General features: G+C 39.2%; 1 protein-coding gene and 1 long non-coding RNA gene across 5 annotated transcripts in view; one reads left to right on the top strand and one right to left on the bottom strand.

Annotated features, from left to right (window-relative positions):
• The window catches only part of znf536 (zinc finger protein 536), a 219,115-nt gene that overhangs the window by 10,562 nt on the left and 188,811 nt on the right, over nucleotides 1-19,742 (bottom strand). The window contains exon 8 of one of the 4 annotated variants that reach the window (XM_051076255.1): nucleotides 9,611-10,852. The exons of the other annotated variants lie outside the window; for them this stretch is intronic. Within the exon in view, the coding sequence (XP_050932212.1) occupies nucleotides 10,698-10,852 (155 nt within the window). The 3' untranslated portion in view covers nucleotides 9,611-10,697. Of the gene's footprint in view, nucleotides 1-9,610; nucleotides 10,853-19,742 lie in introns of those variants that run through there. 4 annotated transcript variants of the gene reach the window in all.
• Nucleotides 1-19,742, top strand: part of LOC127143343 (uncharacterized) — an 88,238-nt gene that overhangs the window by 61,096 nt on the left and 7,400 nt on the right. The window lies entirely within an intron of this gene.

The following is a 19,742-nucleotide window of genomic DNA, read 5'->3' as shown; positions in this document are numbered from 1 at the left end:
ATCTGTCTCTTAGTAATTTCATTTACTTAATCACTTAACTATGTTTTCTTTTATTCACTCACTCATCTGTTTTCACTCACTCACTCACTGACTCACTCACAGACATACTACATCTTCTTCTTTACTCAGCCACTCGTTCCCTTACAGCGCTATTTTAGTCATGGTCTCCTTCTCTCATCCACTCAAGCATCTATTTGCAAACTCACTTACTCCCTCACCCAGTCATTTGTATTATGTTTGACTCATATTGTCTAATTTTCACTTGTTCACCCACCCATCTTTTCTTATATTCACTTGTTTTCTTGTTTTAACTGAGTGAGTATGTTTCACGCGCACACACTAATCATCGATCAAACAAAAAACCACCCTTTAAGTCATATTTTCCTCCACTCATCTACCAAGTTGTCCGCTTGCTGACTCCTTCTCTCAGTCAGCCGTCTCTCTCTTTCTCTTTCTCTCTCTCACTCACTCTCTCTCTCTCTCTCTGTGCGTGTGTGTGTGTGTGTGTATACAGACTAGCCGTACCCAACTTTGCCGTATGTTTCCTCAGAGTCCCTGCTGAACTGAGGGACGCACAATCTGCTGCTGACCTGTCACTGTACACAGATAATGGATGCCCAACTGCATGTGTGTGTGCATTCTCAGACGTGTGTGTGTGTGTGTAGGCTGTCATCAGTGTTTCTCAGCAATAAAGGAAAGGGAAAAAAAAGGAAAAAAGAAGGCAGTGGGGGTTGATAGATATGCCGACCACCTGCCTCTCACTCACATTCTGACACAAAGAGCATCGGCTGCTCTGCTGCATTAATCATCATGAACTTCCATTGACCTCAACACACAGCGATAACAGCTAAAAGTTAAGGAAACACTCAGAGAGCACAGAGCAAAGGACCAGCACGTAGACTGACATGCAAGATTTTGTCACAGGGACTCCAGCAGAGGGAGGGTTAATGCTCCTTTAGCATTTAACTGTAAAACAACTTACATCATACATACCTATATCTATAGAAAACTGAATTAAATCAAAGACTCAGATGCCCCAGAAATGGCTTTCAGTTTAACCTGTTCTCAGACACCCCCATATTGGTGCACAAGCCCATGTATGTAAATAAAAACGTTACTGTTCCTCAACACTCTTTATTACAGTCATACCCCATTTTTTTGAAAGATAACTCTTCTTACTTTTACTGTCATCATGTCAGAGCTATCTCAAGGAAATTTTAAATTGAACGGGACTGGTCCAACTGGTCCCAGCCTGGAACTGATGAAGCCTCTTGGATGAGAGGTGAAAGTCCAGTTGCGTTCGATTTTAAATTTCCTTGAGATAACTATGACCTGGATGAATGAGAATATCCACAGCCATGGTCAGAGCTAGTCTGAATCAATTCTGTGTCAACAGCAGTTGCAGTGATATCAGGAGATCTAGAGATTTCAAACAATGTTTTTTGTCAGGCCAAAACGCACCTAAAGTAGTGCTACTCTGGCCAAAGGGTCCTTTGGGTGGGATGGTTTATTTCAAAATATTAAAGACCAAAGAAAAACTGGGTGATGAAACTGAATGCTTTCAACTCGACCCTTATAGGTTCCGATATTGTTCAGTTTTTATTGAGCAAGATACTAAAGCCAAAGTGAACAAACTGACAGTCAGGGCTGCAGTGATGAATAAAAGGGATAAAGCTTATCTCAGCTATATACTTCATTGTCTCTTACATTCTCCTTATGATGCATGATTTGAAAGAAAAATATGCTTTGTAACATTTGTAACATTTAAAGTGAATATTGGAGATAATTCTAGTAATTGAGGATCACAACATGCAGCGAGCTCAGCAACACTTTCTATTAATGTGTTTCCCAATATTTATATGTGTCTGGTCCACTACATTTAAACTGCTTTACTTTACAAATTACATTACATATAAAACATGTAATTCACTTTTATGTTAAGACATGTTCTTCTAAATGAAACTATACAAAATAGAAAATATACAAAAACTATATTAGCTTCACCTTGACCAAGTGCAAAATTAAAATACTGCATGTAATAATCTAATAATTTAATACACTGGCAGAGGATTGTCCTGCTCAAAAAGTACTTCTGTTTTTGATACTTTGTACTTTTTCAATATAATACCTATGTGTTTTTACTTACATAAAGTTTTGAATTAAATATTCTACCTGTAATTGAGAAATTCTTCGTTATGGTTTTGCTATTTTTACTTAAGTAAAAGATAAACAATAAAAGTGCAGAACCTAACAGACAGACAGATGTGCAGGAAGAGGCCAGGAAGCACCAGTCAAGCTGATCATGTATCAGCTCTGTTGCTGGTAGCAGTTTTAAGTGAGACAAGCTGCAGCTGAAGAACAGCAAGTGTTATCAACACACAGCACTGTCTGTGTGAATGTGTGTGTGTGTGTGTGTGTGTGTGTGTGTTAGTGTGTGTCGCATTGCCGCAGCCAGGTGCTTCTCAAGTAGCACCTGTGAATAAGACGAGAGGAATAGTTAAATAAACAACCACCACCATAAAGCATGAAGCTTTTTTTGTTAAGCCTGTCTGTATATTTACGTACACTTTTATGGATCCATGTATGAATTAATAAGTAAATAATAACATGTGTGTCTGTACATGTATGTGCGACTCTCACTTGCCAATGATTGAACAGTTTACTAAACCAAGAGAAACACTTGACTGCACAGCACACTTCAGCATTTTCACTGTCTGAACTTATCAACTCTTCTTTAGATATATTTTGCGAGGCAGGTAACATTAGCATTAGACAAGAATATCTCTTTTTCACAGAGATCAGCCTGTAAACACGATCAAGACTTGATCATGTTTTGCATTTTCCGAATGTGATCCTGCATGCAGAATAATCTAACTCAGAATTATCTACCAAGGAGCTTAAATCCCTTTAGATCCCACCACCACAACTTTTTAAGACCTCTCCCTGTAGAGCTGTTATTTATCCCCTTTCATAAGCTCTCCCCTCTTTTTTTATTTCCCTTCCTTATTTCCTCTCCTCCTCCTCCTCCTCCTCCTTCTCCTCCTCCTCCTCTCTTTCCTGTCGTTTTTTTTTTTTTTGCCTTCACTTTCCCTACCGGGGAAGCCTATTTGTCTGCTTTAAGCGAAATCACTCAATTCTTTCAGGAAGAGACTTTGGAGACCAGTAGTAACCAAGAGAGAAGGAGAGAGGGAGAAAGCATGTGTGTGAGTGAGAGTCCACCTTCCAAATAAGTTCCATTAATCATGGGCCAGAGTCTAATGTAACTAATATTTTACAATTAGAGGAGACAAGATGGAGCTGGGGGCCATCTATCTCCCTTACACCACATGATCATCGATTCATAAGAGCTGAGGAGAGAGAAATAGGGAGGCCATAGGACACTAGCCCTGCATACAGCACACACTCACAAAAACGCATACTTTGCTGGGAACACACTGACACACATGCAGACGTTTATACACCCACAGACATAAGCACAGATGCTTAGCAGGAAACAGAAGGATGCATGAGAATAAGGGGACAAGCTGTCACATTAGCATTTATTAGTATACAAACTGCTTAAAATCAGGGCTGTAACACAGTTATTTTTCTTTATTGATCATTCTATTTAATACTTTTTTTGATAATGTCAGAGAATTGCTGATTTTTTGTTATATACTTATATGCTTATTTTGACTGACCAACAGTCCAAAACTTAAAGATATTGAATTAACAGTGAGCAGAGCAGCAAATTCTCACATTTAAGATGATGGAATCAGAGATTTGTTTTATTTTGAAATTAATTAATAACTTATCAAAATTGATAGTGATTCATTTTCTGTTGATTGGCAAATTGTGCCAGCACTACTAACACTACTTACTCAAACCTAACTTAGTTTTCCAGTTAAAATTTCAATTAAGAAATACTAAAGATGAAATATAACTGATGTAAACTAACACAGTGCTTTTATTTTACAGCTGTCTTTTCTGTATAATACACTCCAGAGTTTCTTATATTCTGGTTATCGTGTATTTATAACATTTACAGTAATGAAACGATGATGCGCATAAACACAAGTAGAAGTGGTGCCAAATCAAAGAACTTAGCAAAACAAAACTGAACTACCTACGTAGAGCACTATTCTGGACTAGGAAAGAACATATGGGTAAAAAGAAAACCTAACTACTCTATCTAAGCCCCAAACAAAACACAGCAGGTGGCAGACACTCACCTCTCTTCTACTATTAACAACTATAATCTTTGTATGGTGTAAAAAAGGTATCCCGATTTTACTTAGTCCTCCTCCCAAAAACAGAGCATATTAAAAGACAGTTTAATTAATGAAATTAAAATAGTCTCTGCTTAGACCAATAAATCGGAAACAGCAACATATATGTTGGATCAGTCAGGGAAGAGGACCTATGTTTGGAGATAGCGGGGAGCAGACAACAGAGAGGGAGGAAACGGACAATGACATGCACAAAAATGTGACGTATAACATCCTTTTTGCTAAAGGGCCTTTGCAGAAGACCGTACTAGCTTTAGGAATCCTTCTCTAACTGGTCTTTGGAAGAAGACGGAAACAGAGCCATTGCCAAAATTTTGAAAATAGTTACAAGTTTTTTTGTTTTATTTATTTTTTCTTTCTCAGTTAACAGATCAATGCTGTTTCAAAGCCCTCTACACAAAGCCACAATTCTAATGGAGGGATAATAGATAATTCATTCATTTATAATATGGCCTAAAAGTAGTTAGATTTAAACAATATGAGGTTGGTAAAGCCTCTAATTTCTACAACACATTTAATGTTTATCTCTGCAATGGAACATGGAACTTGCTCAGAGGAGCATTTACCTGCCACCAACTCTGCACCAAAACCTGGTCTGCTGTGCCCTCTAGTGGTTCAACCAAAGAGCTGCACCCTTTTAGACTCCCAGCCACTCTAATGTAAAGGAGGAGGGAAAATTAGAGGCAGCTGAACAAATGAGCAGAAAGATGGGTTCATCTGCAGGTCACCATCTGCCTGACGACCAACCAAACGCAAAGAAACTGGAATCGCTGCAGAGCGTCATCTTTAACACATCAATCCACACACAGATGCACACACACAGACAATTATAAAACATGCAAGCATGCATGCACAAACATGTTCTTACACACACAGCTGCACAACATACCATGGAGGAAAATGAGAGGAAATGGATATGAGAGAGAGAGAGAGAGAGCGAGAACGAGAGCGAGCAAATGATGAGAGAGGAAGTTAAATGAAGGGCAAAGAGTGGTGTTCATCACACAGTGAAAGGGGTCGCTTCAAATGTTGAAATTGCCTAGCTTAGCAACAAACAGCAACACATGTGCACACACACACACACACACACACACACACACACACACACACACACACAGGCTGGATGGAATGAAAGATGACCTAATGTGTTCTTTAATCAGACACATGTGTGCTGTTACATGGAGACACACACCTATTCAAATGTATATACACACACATTTGTGCATGCATGCCCACACCTTCGCACAAAACCACATATGTACCCAAAATTTACAGTACACACACACACACAAAAAGTAAAAACACACAGGCAAAGTAATATCCTGATTGTTCCTGCTCAGCCATCAGAAACATCCTTCTTTTGGCGATGTCTTTGTGTGTGTGTGTGTGTGTGTGTGTGTGTGTGTGTGTGGATATAAACCAGTCAAACAGTTACTTTCTCCGGATGTGAGTTTTATTGGGAACAGACTTGGGAGATTCATGGCAAGAGGCCCCCCCACATCTGGTGCAGTGCAGCTGATCCGTTTAAAAATTAGTCAGGCATTGACCTGGGCAGCCTCCCAGCGGCTCAGCAGCCTTTGGGGTCCTGACGTTAGGTTAACACAAATACGGATTCCATCAATGCAGTGTGGATCAGGTTTCAGATGACAGAGGGAGGCAATGAAACCGTAAAATATTTCTTCTTTGAAAAGCAGAGTCAGCTGAACCAGCTGGGCTGTGTGGGGAGGAGACCTTGTATTGGAGTAAACTTTTGGTGTGTGGGAAATTTTTCTTCATTTTTACTTCTAGAGAAACTGGAACATTTATTCATATGTACTTATCCTCACATTTATAGTAGCATAATTTTGATGAGATTCTAATGCCTTATTTTGACCTCTGACCCTCACCCACTATACACTGACAATAATTTCGGACTTTGATAAACTAATATTCTTCTTCTTTTCTGAAAATATTGCCCAAAAGAAAAGAAAAAAACACTGAAATAACAGTACCATTTATGCAGACATTTTGCACAATTAAGTATAAACTGCATACCTAAACATTATAGTAGTCTTGAATATCATAAACAAAATCTAATCATATTGTGACCGTGAACCCCAATAATTATGCTCCATTTCAAAATGAAGTCTTCAGTTAGATTTGAGGAAAAGGTTTAAAAGAATGATAAGTTTGCAAAATCTTGTTTTCTTTATGTATTAGTGTCTTAATAATGCATTTGTGAAGGGGTGATCCTCAATGAACTAACAAATGACTACAGTGAGATTTAGATTAAGACTTATTTTACCCACACACCTGTTTGTTACAGTGTGTAAACATGTAAAATAATGATATTAAGTATAGTATTTTAGTGATCCCCAGTGCTGAACATATCAACATATAGCAACAAACAGATACAAGCAGTATTAAGAAAAAACTACTGAATCTGGCACCAATGTGATCATCCTCTACAGCTTGTGAATTTCTTAGTAACTTACTTAACAGCAGATTACATTTTCTATTCATATAACAAAGAAATACTGTTAATTTCTGTATTTTGTAAGTCATTGATATTTAGCGTATCATTAAGATGTTACATTATTTACCAGTCGGACAGCAGGGCACGTGTTGTTTTCACCTTGTATGTCTGTGTGTGTGTCTGTGTGTGTGTGTGTGTGTGTGTGTGTGTGTGTGTGTGTCATGATAGTGCTTTAGCAGGTGTTAATTTGTCTGTCTGTGGACAGATTTTGTCACTGCACCTGAGTCACAACTGTGCAAGATACAGTTCTAAAACTTTACAGATGTGTAGTTGAGATCAAAATGAAGGCAGAGTTTGAAGATGGTTATGGTCCAAGCAAGTGTGATGGTAGCAGGGAGGTTGGAAGTAGGGAAAGGGCCACTGGACCCACACTTCACACCGCTGGCCCACATTCAGTTTATGTCATGGGTCACTGTACCCCAGTTTCAGTGACATCAGTAATGCAGTAATAACTACTGAGTGCTCATAGGTTAGAGTGTCAATATGTCGACGAGCGTCATCTGTGGTGTGACATCAAAAGATCTAGTGGTCTGGTCTCTAGTTACATTTTTCCACAACATGATTATTTACTTTTAACCAAAACCACGATCCCAGCCTTAACCAGAGTGCTTGTGTTGCCTAAACCTAAGACAAACAGATGTCAGGATGCAAATGTCACTGTCTGCTATGTGGTGTGTATGCTTGTCATCCACCTAGTCACCCACTTGTGTCTTTGGTGCAGTTCACAAATATAGTGCTTCACTCTTTCAGAAACACTGCCTCTGAATCTAATCTAGCAGTGATTTTCTAGTGGACAGGCTTGGCTAACAGCAGTTTGGAAAAATCCATTTGAAAATGTGTCTGATTTTCTCATCTGTGATACTGAAGCATCGAGTCATGTTATCTACAGCTGTTTTTTTTTTTTTTTTTTTTTGCAGTCTAGACAGATTAATTGGACAAAAGTAGAGCAGACCAGAGGCAAAGAAACAGATAAACTGGATGGGAGACAGAGGCAAGAGTCAAAGATCTATGATACTCACTGCACGTACCTAATCTGGAAGTGGTTTGCTGGCATTTAAATCTCTAAATTTTCCCATTAAATATTGCCATATGGGATGCTCAGAGCATGCATTTTCTATTATCCCCATATTGTTTCACAACAGTTACTTCACGAGCACCTTTGGAAAACAAAGTGGTGCAGACAGTAATTTAGTTGTGTATTCAACATCGAGATCACAGTCCATGAAGCCTTGCCATCAAACTGACTGAGAGATAATAACTCGTATTGGAAGTGATGGACTACTCTCCACAAACAGTTTACCCACTTTTCATCACACAGTGCCACTCCAACACGGCAGCTCACCTCCCTGATTCTCAATCTGTCGGAAATGAAGAAATTAAAAACATGAAACAGGCCGTTGCTCTGTGACAATCCTTTTTTTTTTTTTGTTTGAATACATTTTATTTTTATTATAAGTACAGTTCAGTAGTTACAAAACGAAGCATCTGCCATGAGGATACAGCAAAACATAAAGAGTGTTCAGCTCACAAGACAGGTTTTGTACATAGTATGTGGAGTGGAATGCTCATTATAGCTGGTTCAGAGGAGGAGAGAGTCCAAGCAAGACTCTTGCCATTAATCTCTCATCTTTACACCCTTGAAAATCAGAGATAGGGTCAGAGGTCAAAGCCACTGGTCAGTGCCTCCAGCAGGATGAGTCTGATTGGTTCACTCAGACCCCATTTCCACAATTCCTCCCTTCAAACACCCTGTGACATTTCCCAACAACCATAACTTCTCACTTTTCATATGTCTCACTGTTATTTTAGTTTTAAATCCCCTCTTTTCCTGGTATATTGAAAATGAAAGAATGGTTAATTGTAATCTACATGAATCAAAAAAAAGAGAAAAAAATCAGGGTTGTACTGCAGCAAAATCTCTTGAAGTTGGAAGTTTGAGCACTGAATCATGCTGCTGCTAAAGCAGTAATGGGCCTATGCCACAGGTCAAAAGGGGATTTGCATACAAAAGAAATCTGGGTAACAATTTGTCAAAGCCACATACAGTATAGAGGTTGATCAAACTTTAAAAAAGGAAGTATTATATTTGGACTGTATATACCGACTTAGAATGTTTCTCTGGGTTCACAAAAAATGACGTAGAAACATTTCACAAAGCCAAGGGACACACAAACACACACCTTCAGTTTAGTTAGTTAGCTAGTTTTATACTGTATAGGTTGGATTTATAATACTATCACAGTGCCAAATACTTCTGATAACCAAAACAAATGAAAGAAATAAGAAAGGATAAAGTCCCTCTATTCATTATGTATTCTGTATATATGGGGGCAAATATGTTTGCAGCACAGGAGACGATTGTCATCTTTTTCCTCTTTTTTTATCAGTAAATGGAGAAGGCATTAATGTACAGTACATATAAAATTAAAAATAAAATCAACCCTACATCCTACAATCTAGCACAGCTACATAGCTTTGTAGAAGCAATAACAGATGACTTGTATCTAAGGCTATACACAATATGTCTTTTTTTCCCAGTTTTTTGTTCTTTTTTTCTCATCTTAAAGTAAATACATCAAACCATTTTCAGTAGTCATTAACACTGTGCAACAATGATCGGTGGCAGTATTTTACAAACATCTGCAACACTAGAGTCCTTGAGGTTGACATGAGAGATGAAGAGAGAGGGGTGGAGGGTGATAAAGAAAGAAACAGTTCCCCCTTTTTTTGTTTTTGAGATCTTTGTTTGTTTTTTTTTTATTCTTCTCAGTCAAACTCTAGAAGAATGCCAACCTTTTGAGAACGTGGCTGTGCAAACTACTGTCACTTCTTTGCTTTTCCTTGTCACAAATGTTTTAAAACTTTTTGTTTTCACTTTTTTTAAACTACTGTATATCTCTCTATGTACATTAAGCATCTATGGGTGCTGTGATGAATAATACAGAACAACAAAAATAGACAAAGAAAGCCATATGGCAGGGTGAAGGCCTGTACTGGCCTTTTTATGGAGAGGAGATTTAGTATTGTACGTACATTTAGGGCAGTCTGAATATTCCGTCCTCTTCACAAATATCATTAGCACCACCATCATCAAAAGTCAGCTATGTTTTTTTTCTTCTTTCTACCAGCATCATATTATTTCTGGAAAGAAATTTGTATTGTAGATTGTCACATGGTGCCCTGTCCTTTGCTAACCATAATCAGTGTGATGCATGGCCATGGGACATAAATAGTGACTCTATGACGGTTGATAGGAGAGCCAAAAGTGGCTGGTCTGACAGGAAATGTGCTTGGTCTCTGTCAGCAGTCCGGTAAAGTTGATTTTCTATTCTACAGTAGAATACATTCCAGTACAATATAATGGTGGTCCGTGGACTGAAATAACTGTCTTCATTTAAGAGGAGAGAAAAGTCTTTGAAAGCATTTGATTAAACACAACACTTCAGTCCTAACTAAAAAAAGACATACCTTTCTAGCTCAGGGAATGTATCAGAAATTGTGGGGCCAGTTACAAGAATTGCTAATCAGACAGGTAGTTTCATCAAATGAAACAAAACGAAACAAAAAAACAAACAAGAAAAAAAAAGTGTAAGAGATAAGACAATAAAGACAGGGGCATTCAGACCACAGGAGACAAAACAGGAAAATTGCCGTCACTTCGTTTAGTGTCCAAGAATGCTTGCAAAAGCCATTAGGTCCATCTCGCAAATCCGTCCCCAAAGGAAACTCCCAAACTTTCCTTCATATAGTTCTCGCCTTCTCTTGACTCTGACGGTAGTATGTGTTTTTTTTTTTCATCTTAAATAAAGTCTTTGTTATAGTGTATTCCTTCATTTATCCTTCATCCTCCTCCTCCTCATCATCGCCTTCATCATCATCATCCTCATCATCCTGCCTTGCTCCGGTCTGGGCCTTTAGTCTTTGTTTACAGCTTGGGCATCCAGCCCCTCAGGGTCGCCTAGGTTATGGTTGTTAGGGTGGTTAAGGTCGTTGTTAAGATGGTTGGGGTCGTGGGTCAGCGCGGGGTCATGGGTCATGGGCTGGTCCTCCTCTCCCACCCACAGATGCACTACGGCCAATGAGAGAACAAGAGGCAGATTAGCACCACGGACCCAACAAACTGACCCCACCCTGCATTATACACACATACACACACTCAGCATTGCATTATATGATCAGTAGGGCCAAAAGGACGAATTAGATATTTGAGACTGTCAGCTTTGTACAATGGGACATGGCCAATTGTATCAATCTTTAAAGACTTTAAATGGTCATTTCACCCAAATTACAGAAAAAAAAGGGTTCATGGCTAGTCTAAAAGGTATACTGTGCGGGATTTGTTGGTTACTGATTGTAAACACACCATTCAAAGTTGGCCCTGCCTCTCTGGCTCAACAAGTGAGAGAGAGAGAGCAGCAGTGGGTGATCAAGGTAGAGAGTGAATGAAGAGAGGGAGTCATGGCAGTTACATCCTAAAGCAAAATACATATACGAATACACATCCACACCTCTGCACAACCCTGCAGGAAGGTGCTGCACTTTGTGTGAATGCAGCCCAAGCACAGGCTTCTTCCTGTTCGCTGTGGCCTCTCTGCTTTGCTCTGAATGTGCATGTGGCTCTGTCTTGTTCGGTCAAACAGACACACAGACCTGCAGCTCTTAAAACATCCATGACACAGACAGAGCAGAGGTTGCCCAGAGGTTGTAGGTTGCAGCCCAGAAACTTTTTTTTTTTTAAAGGAAAGGTTAGATTTTTCCAGGTTCTGAAGTCTCCACCCCAATACAGTGGAAGTGATTGGAATTGTGTTGTGTTGATCACAGCATTTAAATAGACCTCATGGACATAGACTACTCTATGGACTGCACTGGAATTCAGGGGCACGTTTTTTTGGGTGGGGTGTATTTTAATATAATTTAAATATAACCTCCAACAAGCAAAATTCAGTTCACCTCATTCACTGTATTGGTGTGGTGGTTGAAATATCAAAGGATATCTCCAATCCTAGAAGAATGAAACCAAAAGTATTGACATGGCCACATGCTGCTAGAGATAAGATATACCTTGACTTTTGGCTAGGACCAGGAAGAGAAAAACCTTCAGCTCACAATCCCACACTTGATGTTTTGCATCTGTTATGTTGTAAATGATGATATACTGATGATATGTTGTTAGCATCTAAACCTACTGGGTGGACAAAATAACAGGAACACCATAAAATGAAATATATTTCTCTATGATGACACCTCAGTGTTCATATAGTTGAATACAGGCCTCAGACATTAAGAGTGAAACCCTCTTACTGTAGTACTCTGGTTTGCATTGTATTCTATAATGTTCCTGTTATTCACCTTTTTACCTTTTTACAATCAGTGTAACTAAGTATTCGCAAGGTAAGAAGCTGCTCACTCTGTAAACAGGGTCAGCAGAGCTTTCATTATATCGCTGTATCTACCAGACAAATCTACTATCTGTTTCCTCCTAATTTTATTTTTGCATCTTCTGTACACAGGAGCATATACTGTGAGACTGTGATAGCTTGCTCAGTGAGATAATCATTTCTAAAATGATATGAGACACTAACACATTATGGTTATGACAATGGGAGTAGTTTCATAGTTGTTACAAGCAAGTTGGTTGGCTCAATAAGTGTGACAGGAAGTGTGACAGTGGGTGAGAAGTGAAGTGAGTAATTCTAATAAAAAGTTTTAAGACTCAGTGACACAGTAAGAAATGCATAACTGTAATTAGGTCCCATAGCAGCGGCCACTAAATAATACAACTTGTCCCCGGTCCCCCCCCCCCCTTTTCTACACTTTCATTCCCTCAGCAACTTCTTAGAAAATTATTTTGCAATAAAACACCGCAGAACACATTTGCATGTCATGTTCTTTTAAAGTGGCGTTATGAATCTGACAAAACCAAATTAAAACACGGGTTTATTTGAACTGTGCTTTCGCAAGGATGGAAATGGATATCAAAATGAAAGGAAGTGCCACTGTAACAGAGGGAAAATAAAGAGCTAATAACATGATAAAACATCTCTTAGATTCAACACTGAGTAATAACTCTCTAGCTGTCGGTGTGAAGAGTGAACAACCCCAACATCACTGTGCAACTAATGTTTACTTTACTCTACGTCTCATGGGCTTCTGCCTTTAATACTCCATGTTACTCACTTCAGATAATTCCAATGATACTAAAAGATAATTACAAATATCCTTTTTTATTCTAATGATATTAGTGGAATCAATTGAAAAACGTAAACAAATAATATAAAATCTGATTCCGAATGCAAACTTATAATGGTCTTGATCATACAAAGCACATTAACATGACTAGCTGTGAATGTATAGCTATGTTCGTCTCTTACATTCAACTAACTATTGTTTTCTCATCACACTGGCAGTAAATCTCAGATTATAATTCATTACCAGAAAAGGATATGATTTCATAACCAACTCTCACCACAAGATGGCAAGCTAAGACAGTAAATGAGACACTGAACCCTGTGTCTCGATAGCTGAGCATACCACTACATACATTTAGGGCATTTAATTCCCTATTTATGGGGATTCGGTTTCAACATTTCTGTATTGAAGGTCCTAAGAAAAAAAGTAAAAAAGAAGAAGCAGCTAATTTACCAAATCACTCTAACTGGAAACAATTAAAGATGCCAACATTAAACATCACTCATTTGTTCATGTCCCTAAGATTTACTGTGACAATTTTTATAGAACTAAAGTTTCTATAAAATAAAGTTTCCTTGTTTTCAGGCTTCAAAAAGTGTCTAGTCTCCCCAAGGGCACTTCCTGCCTTTGACATCCCTGTAAAGAAACTTCCTGTAACGAGCTCCAGATTAGGCCCCATATTTGATTTTCACTGTTCATTAACTAAGCCACCTGGAATGTTATTATTTAAGCACGGTGCTCCTTCTCCCCAAACAACTGCCGCTGCGAAGGGGGAGAGATTTCCTGGCCAACTTTATAGATTTAGCATAACTTCCCCTCACAGTTTTTAATTTCCCATTCGGGCAGGCGGCAGATGCACCTCACAGACACAGAAAACCTGCCTGGCATTCATTTATCACATGAATTCAAGGCATATCTATTTGTTTCCTTCAAAGATTCCTCCCTTCTTGGGGGTTGATGCAGTGTGCATACATGTTGGAAACCTGATGGCATTATGGTATTGATTTAAGTATATCCCAGTAAAAATGATAAAGCCGAGGAACAACAGTCAGCAAGCCCATATCACCACAACACTTTTAAACACAATGAGAAAGAGTAAGTACGCCCTCCTGTGGTGTGTTTCGAGATAGCAGTTGGCAGTAGTGGGAATACAGTGGTTGTTGGGAAGGAGAGGACCAAGAAAAGGAAAACATATGGTGCGAGGACACACAGCTCCAGGATCCATCCACTGTTAATACATGTGTCATGCTTAACAGAATGGATAAATGGGAAGGAGGGTGGAACAATGGCATACCACTGCACTCTGAGCATGTGTCGGAGACCGCCTCAGGATACGGTGAACTGTGTGTATGTGTGTGTGTGAATAAGTGGGAGTGTGTGGTCTCAGATGTATCACCTGACATTAATAGCAGTCTGTGAAAACATCACACAACAGACACTCACCAAATAGAAGCTGGCATTTGTGCAACACCCTAGATTGGTAGTGTGGCACATTTGTACAGCATTTATTGAGATTAAAGCCAACACAAATGACTAGGAAATGCCGGTGCTTCTGTTTCAGCAGCTTTCCACTTTATTCGTTCTATTTTTGGTGACCATTAAGGTCTAGCTTTTATAGATTTTTGAAGATTGATAGGTAATTGGATCAAGGTTGCCCTCAACTGAAATTTTGCTCAACATCAATTCAAGCTTTTGAAACTTTCCACTTTAACAGTCAGCTCATCCAGATTAAATCTAAAAAAGAATGTAAAAGATTTTTAAAGAATCTGTCTGTGGAGAACTCTGTGTCCACTCCAGTACAGTGTGGTGGATGGGATTTTGTTTTTCAGTGTTCACAAAACAGTGTTCCTGTTACTTTGTATTATCCACTGAACATACCGTCAGCTGTTATTATCATAGGGATCGTTGGTTCTTCTGAATTATGCAGAGTAATCAAAATATAGTTTCCTGGAAAGAGTTCAACAACAGTCTGTTGAATTCTTTTGTTTTTCAATGCTGTAAACATCCCAACCTATAAGATGTCACCTCCATTGTATTGAAGTGAAGGCAGAAATTACACAGACAGATGTCTCCGAATCTGGCTAAATAAAATCAAAACTATCTGCATGGCTAGATATCACTAGAGCAGCAGCTCCCAGCCTGGGATTGGGGGCCCCTGCAAAGAGTCACATAATACATTTGAGAGCTTCTAAAATGATTAACGAAATAGGAAAACAGTAGAAAAAAAAGAATGTCTTCATCTCTTATCTCTTCAGGCCTTTAAAATTGATAAAATAAAACAGGGGGAAGAAAATACTTCTATGGGTTGCAACTGGTAGGCATATGCAACTGGTGGCAAGCAGGTCACAGGAAGATATTGCTTCATTTTGGACAAAGAGATAAGAGATGAGTGAGAAATGCCGACTTCTTAGAGAGAGTGAGGCAGGTTCAGTCTGAAGTAGCTGAGGAAACTCAGTTTCTCATCCCCATTGAATTTGAATGCAGATGATTGTCTGAAGTCTTTAAAAATTGTCTGTAGTATTTAAAAAAAATAAAGTTTTATCAATGTCGTCTAAAATAAACAATAACGACAATAGCAATACTGATAATAAGGATAAAAATACTGACAGGCATCAAAAGTAGCCTGGTGCAGTGTATCATCTGTGATCGTCTCTGTCCATATGGACTTTAACCATAAGAGTGTAAAGTCGAGCTCTGTGAACAGTCTCTGTGCCACTGAAGGTGGCTGTGGCTCCTTTGTTCCCTCTCCCAGGCTTCCGGGCCCTACACTAGCAGAAAAGTGTTGTTCTTGGCACAGCCCTGTCACATTGTACAGCCCAGTATTTATAAATATGTAAATATGAGCGGCACCAGGCATAACACGGCCCGCTTGTATACACCAAGGAGGAGCGGCAAGGAAGTGAGCACACACAGCCACCCCCCCACCCCCTCCCCCAACTAAAAATTGTATTTTTAGATGGTTTTAATGAATACAGGATGTTTATAGTTACCATTCCCTGTGATTCGCACAAAAGACTAGAAAAATCCACATCCACCCTGCCACCCCTCCTCTGCACCCTCCTCCCCCTCCCTCCCCCAATCCCTCAAAGCACTACTAAAGAAGAAGAAGGGGTGAGGGAAAAAAAAAAAAAAAGCAAATTTGTGGTGAAACGCAGCAGGATTGTTGTGCTCTCAGTCTGCTTTCGACTCAGATCCCTATTAGACAAACAGAGTATGGTGTTAAGGTGCAACAAAGAGTGACGAAAAACTCCAGTGTGCGGGTGGAGAGTGGGGGGGGGTGCATGCGCGAGGGAGAGACGAGACAAGATGTGCAGCGAAAAGGTTCCTCACAAAGCGACTTCAAGGTGGAACACAATTTGTGTGTTATTTCTGTTTTTTAAAGTTGCAAAAATAATACAAAAGCCAAATCAATATGTGCGGGAAGTGGGTAAAAAGGCTACCTGTTTTCTGTTGTCTGTGATAATGTGTTTTTTGTGTGTGATGACTCCATGTCAACTTGTTTTCTTTTTATAAACTCTGTTTTGTTTTGCTGCAAACTCTTGGGTCTAGTATGAGGTGATGCATATGACAGGATGAAAAGATTCAGAGGAGAAAAAAGGAAAGCAAGTAAAATGTAAAAAAAGAATGATTGCAGTTGGGGAAACACAATGAAGAGAATGTTAGTGGCCTCTTTCTATCTTTCGCTCTCTGTCTCCAAAACTATTTCTGAGGCTAAAAGATTGCCGGCTTGATAATACCTCCGCTGAGCAATTTAAGCCCAAACACTCTGATGCTACAATCTGTCTTCTCTGCCTGATAGCGCTTTTCTCCCCTCTCCTCTCCAAATTACTTTCTTTCATATCTAATTATATTTGCTAATGATCTTATAAGAGAATAATGGAATGTGCTTGATCTATTACCTTTTTTTTCAATACATAAATACAATGCGGGGGGAAATGACTATTGGAGACAGGAGGAAATGTTTTTTTTTTTTTTTTATGTTTTTGATGAGAGGGAAAATGAAGCTGGGAGCTGCAGGGTCATTAATGGGCAATGAACACAGAGGTCATCTCTCATATTCTCTTTGACATTTCTCTCATCTGACGTGCTGAAACAATCACAACCTCATCCACATTCTCCATCCTGCCCTTTTGCTTTGCTACTTCTCAGTAATCTTCCAGATATCCACCTCGAGTCTCTTTGATCTTCTAATGGAAACATCTAACTTTGTTAGGTGCCGTTTCACTGTCACTTATTTACAGGCCTAGTTTTGCATTTAGCTTAAAACTTTCAAAGTTGCATTTCAAGAAGCTATGACTAAGAAAATATCACAGGACATCAATTTAAACGATGTATCATCAAGAAGTCATATGACATAATGATTAAAAAGAAAGTCTGTGATGGAGAATGCTATATAAGATCTTTCAAAAGCTTTGTTTGGCGGTTTTTAAAGGGGACTAGGCAGGACAACCTTCTGTAGTAAGACTTAAAAGGCCAGGCTGCAGATGGAATTTTCAAAATATGCGGAAGTGTCCCTCCTTTACTTTTTCTGACTTCAGCTTTTGTAGAGATTTTCACAAAATCACACAAGAAAAATTTTAGCTCTAATTATCTCTCCTTATTCAAATGATGGCTTTCTGGTGTTCAGCTTACACTCGCAAAATCCATTGGCCTTTTAACTGAATAGCTCTTCTCTCTTTCTGTTGCCAAACCCCTGTCCCATCTTGTCCCTCCCTCGCTCCCTTCCTCTTAAGCCTCTTCTCCCCCCCTCCCCCATGCCCCATTATATTTTTTTTTCTCTCCACAGGCCTTAGGACAAGCCAAGCCATGACAGGCACTCTAAACCCCCTGCATTAATGGAAGGAAATGGCATTCGATCCCTGTTTGATCTCCTAATCATTTCTGATGAAATGATAATTAGTGCCCTTCCAATCCTCCCACAGAGGAGGAGAAAGGGGTGGGTTGAGAGGGGAGTGGGTAAATACATAAATAAGAAGGAAAAAAAAAAATCCTCTTGCTTTTTAGACCCCAAATGACATCTCTGTCACCAGGCCGGGCATGTTCATAACCAACAAGTGCTTTCCTTCTTCGCAAATTTCCCATCCTTTACACACAGAGAAGCGGGATATACTACACACTAACACACACTCAGACACCCAGAGACACAGTGCCTGGCGACTGCTGTCTGTGATTCTTTTCAGCTGACATAATCCTGATTGATTCGTTCAGCAGATAAAAACTGGGTCCACTTCTGCCCTTTTACTGGGGGGGATGGAACATAATACGGCCTTTTATTCAGCAACAATGTAACATAATGGCGTTGGAATGTGCAGGGGAAAAAGGCCACATCTTAAATGCTTGTGACACATAAAGAGAGAGGGAAAGAAAAAAAAAGAGACTGAAAATTAAAAAAAGAGAGATGAATCATTAAACTGCCAGATTACCCCTGTGTCCTGCTTCTATTAAGGTCAAAGGCTGTTATTTTGGAGAACTTGTTTTCTCTCTGCCTCTTTTGGGTGTGGTTACGTGTATTCACAACTTTGTGTATGTCTGTCACTTCGTAACTCCACATTGCTTTAATGTTCTCAAACAGGGAAAACAAGGCTTTTTAGGACTTGAGTTTCCTTTTTTGTTCATGGGCCTGGAACAGGTGAGATTCCATGTCATCTCACAGCCACTATTTGTTTTTTGTTTTTTTTTTCCTTTAATTTTTGGTTGGCTATGTGGTTATGTGACCTAACATACTTTGTCATTCTCTGAGATATGGACAGAGGCTAAAGGCTATACCAGTGGATGTTTGTATTAGTGCCCTCAGCTGTACAGTCTCAGTCAGTCTGCTGTAAAGCAGTAATAAATTGGATTTGTATTTTCCAAAATGGCATGTAGGGTTTGAAAAAAAAAAAAAAACTGCCTGAGCAGCTTAATCTTACATCCACGTTTCTTCAGTGTGAGTATTTGTTATTAAATGTGTTTTTTCTGTATTAAAAAAATCTATTGTTATTGTGCTACTACTTCTATTACTGCTACTGCTACAAAGAATAAGAGGTAGAAGAAGGTGATGATGATGATGATTACAGTGGTGATGAAAAAAGAATTTGTTGATTTAGTTCATGTAAAGATCAGCTGTATGAGTTGATTGATAGAAAGTATAAACCCATTTAAAACAATATGGTTTTGTACATTAGTCAGAGAAGTTTTTATCCAACTATGAATATGTAAAAACAGTAGAAAGATGCACTGTGTAGTATTTCATTCCATGGCACACTGTCATGGCCTTCGGTGTTGAAATTCAGTTCCCATCATGAGAGCCATGTACATGTACACACACACAGTTTCCTTTCCTGAGCTTTGCAAACTTCTTGCTGTTGATGAATTTTACCTAACACATGATAGCACACGGCCTTCTTGCGAGTCAACTGTATTAATTGTAGGCGCTAATCTGCAGGCAATGGCCCTCCCAGAAGCGTATGGTGTTATCCGCACCAGCACAGAGGTGGTGACATATCTAGTTACTAATTCAGTGTGGCATGAAGCCAGGTGGGAAATGGGAAGAAAGGAGGAGTCTGTAGATCGGCCATTGAAATGTGTCCCTAAACCCATCCATTTGACTGCGAAAGAAGAAGAGGACAGACAAAAGGAGTGTGATGACAAAGTATGGAGGATGTATGTAGATCACAGGAGGAGAAAATGAACTAGAGACACAGCAGCAAATAGGGCAATATTATATAGGGCAATATGCATATATAGGGCAACAGTAAGTGTGTTGCCCTGCTAATGTCTACAATATACTC

The sequence above is a fragment of the Lates calcarifer genome, linkage group LG2 (genome assembly GCF_001640805.2).
Source record: "Lates calcarifer isolate ASB-BC8 linkage group LG2, TLL_Latcal_v3, whole genome shotgun sequence".
Taxonomy (NCBI): domain Eukaryota; kingdom Metazoa; phylum Chordata; class Actinopteri; family Centropomidae; genus Lates; species Lates calcarifer.
This window is presented reverse-complemented; position numbering and strand designations above follow the sequence as displayed.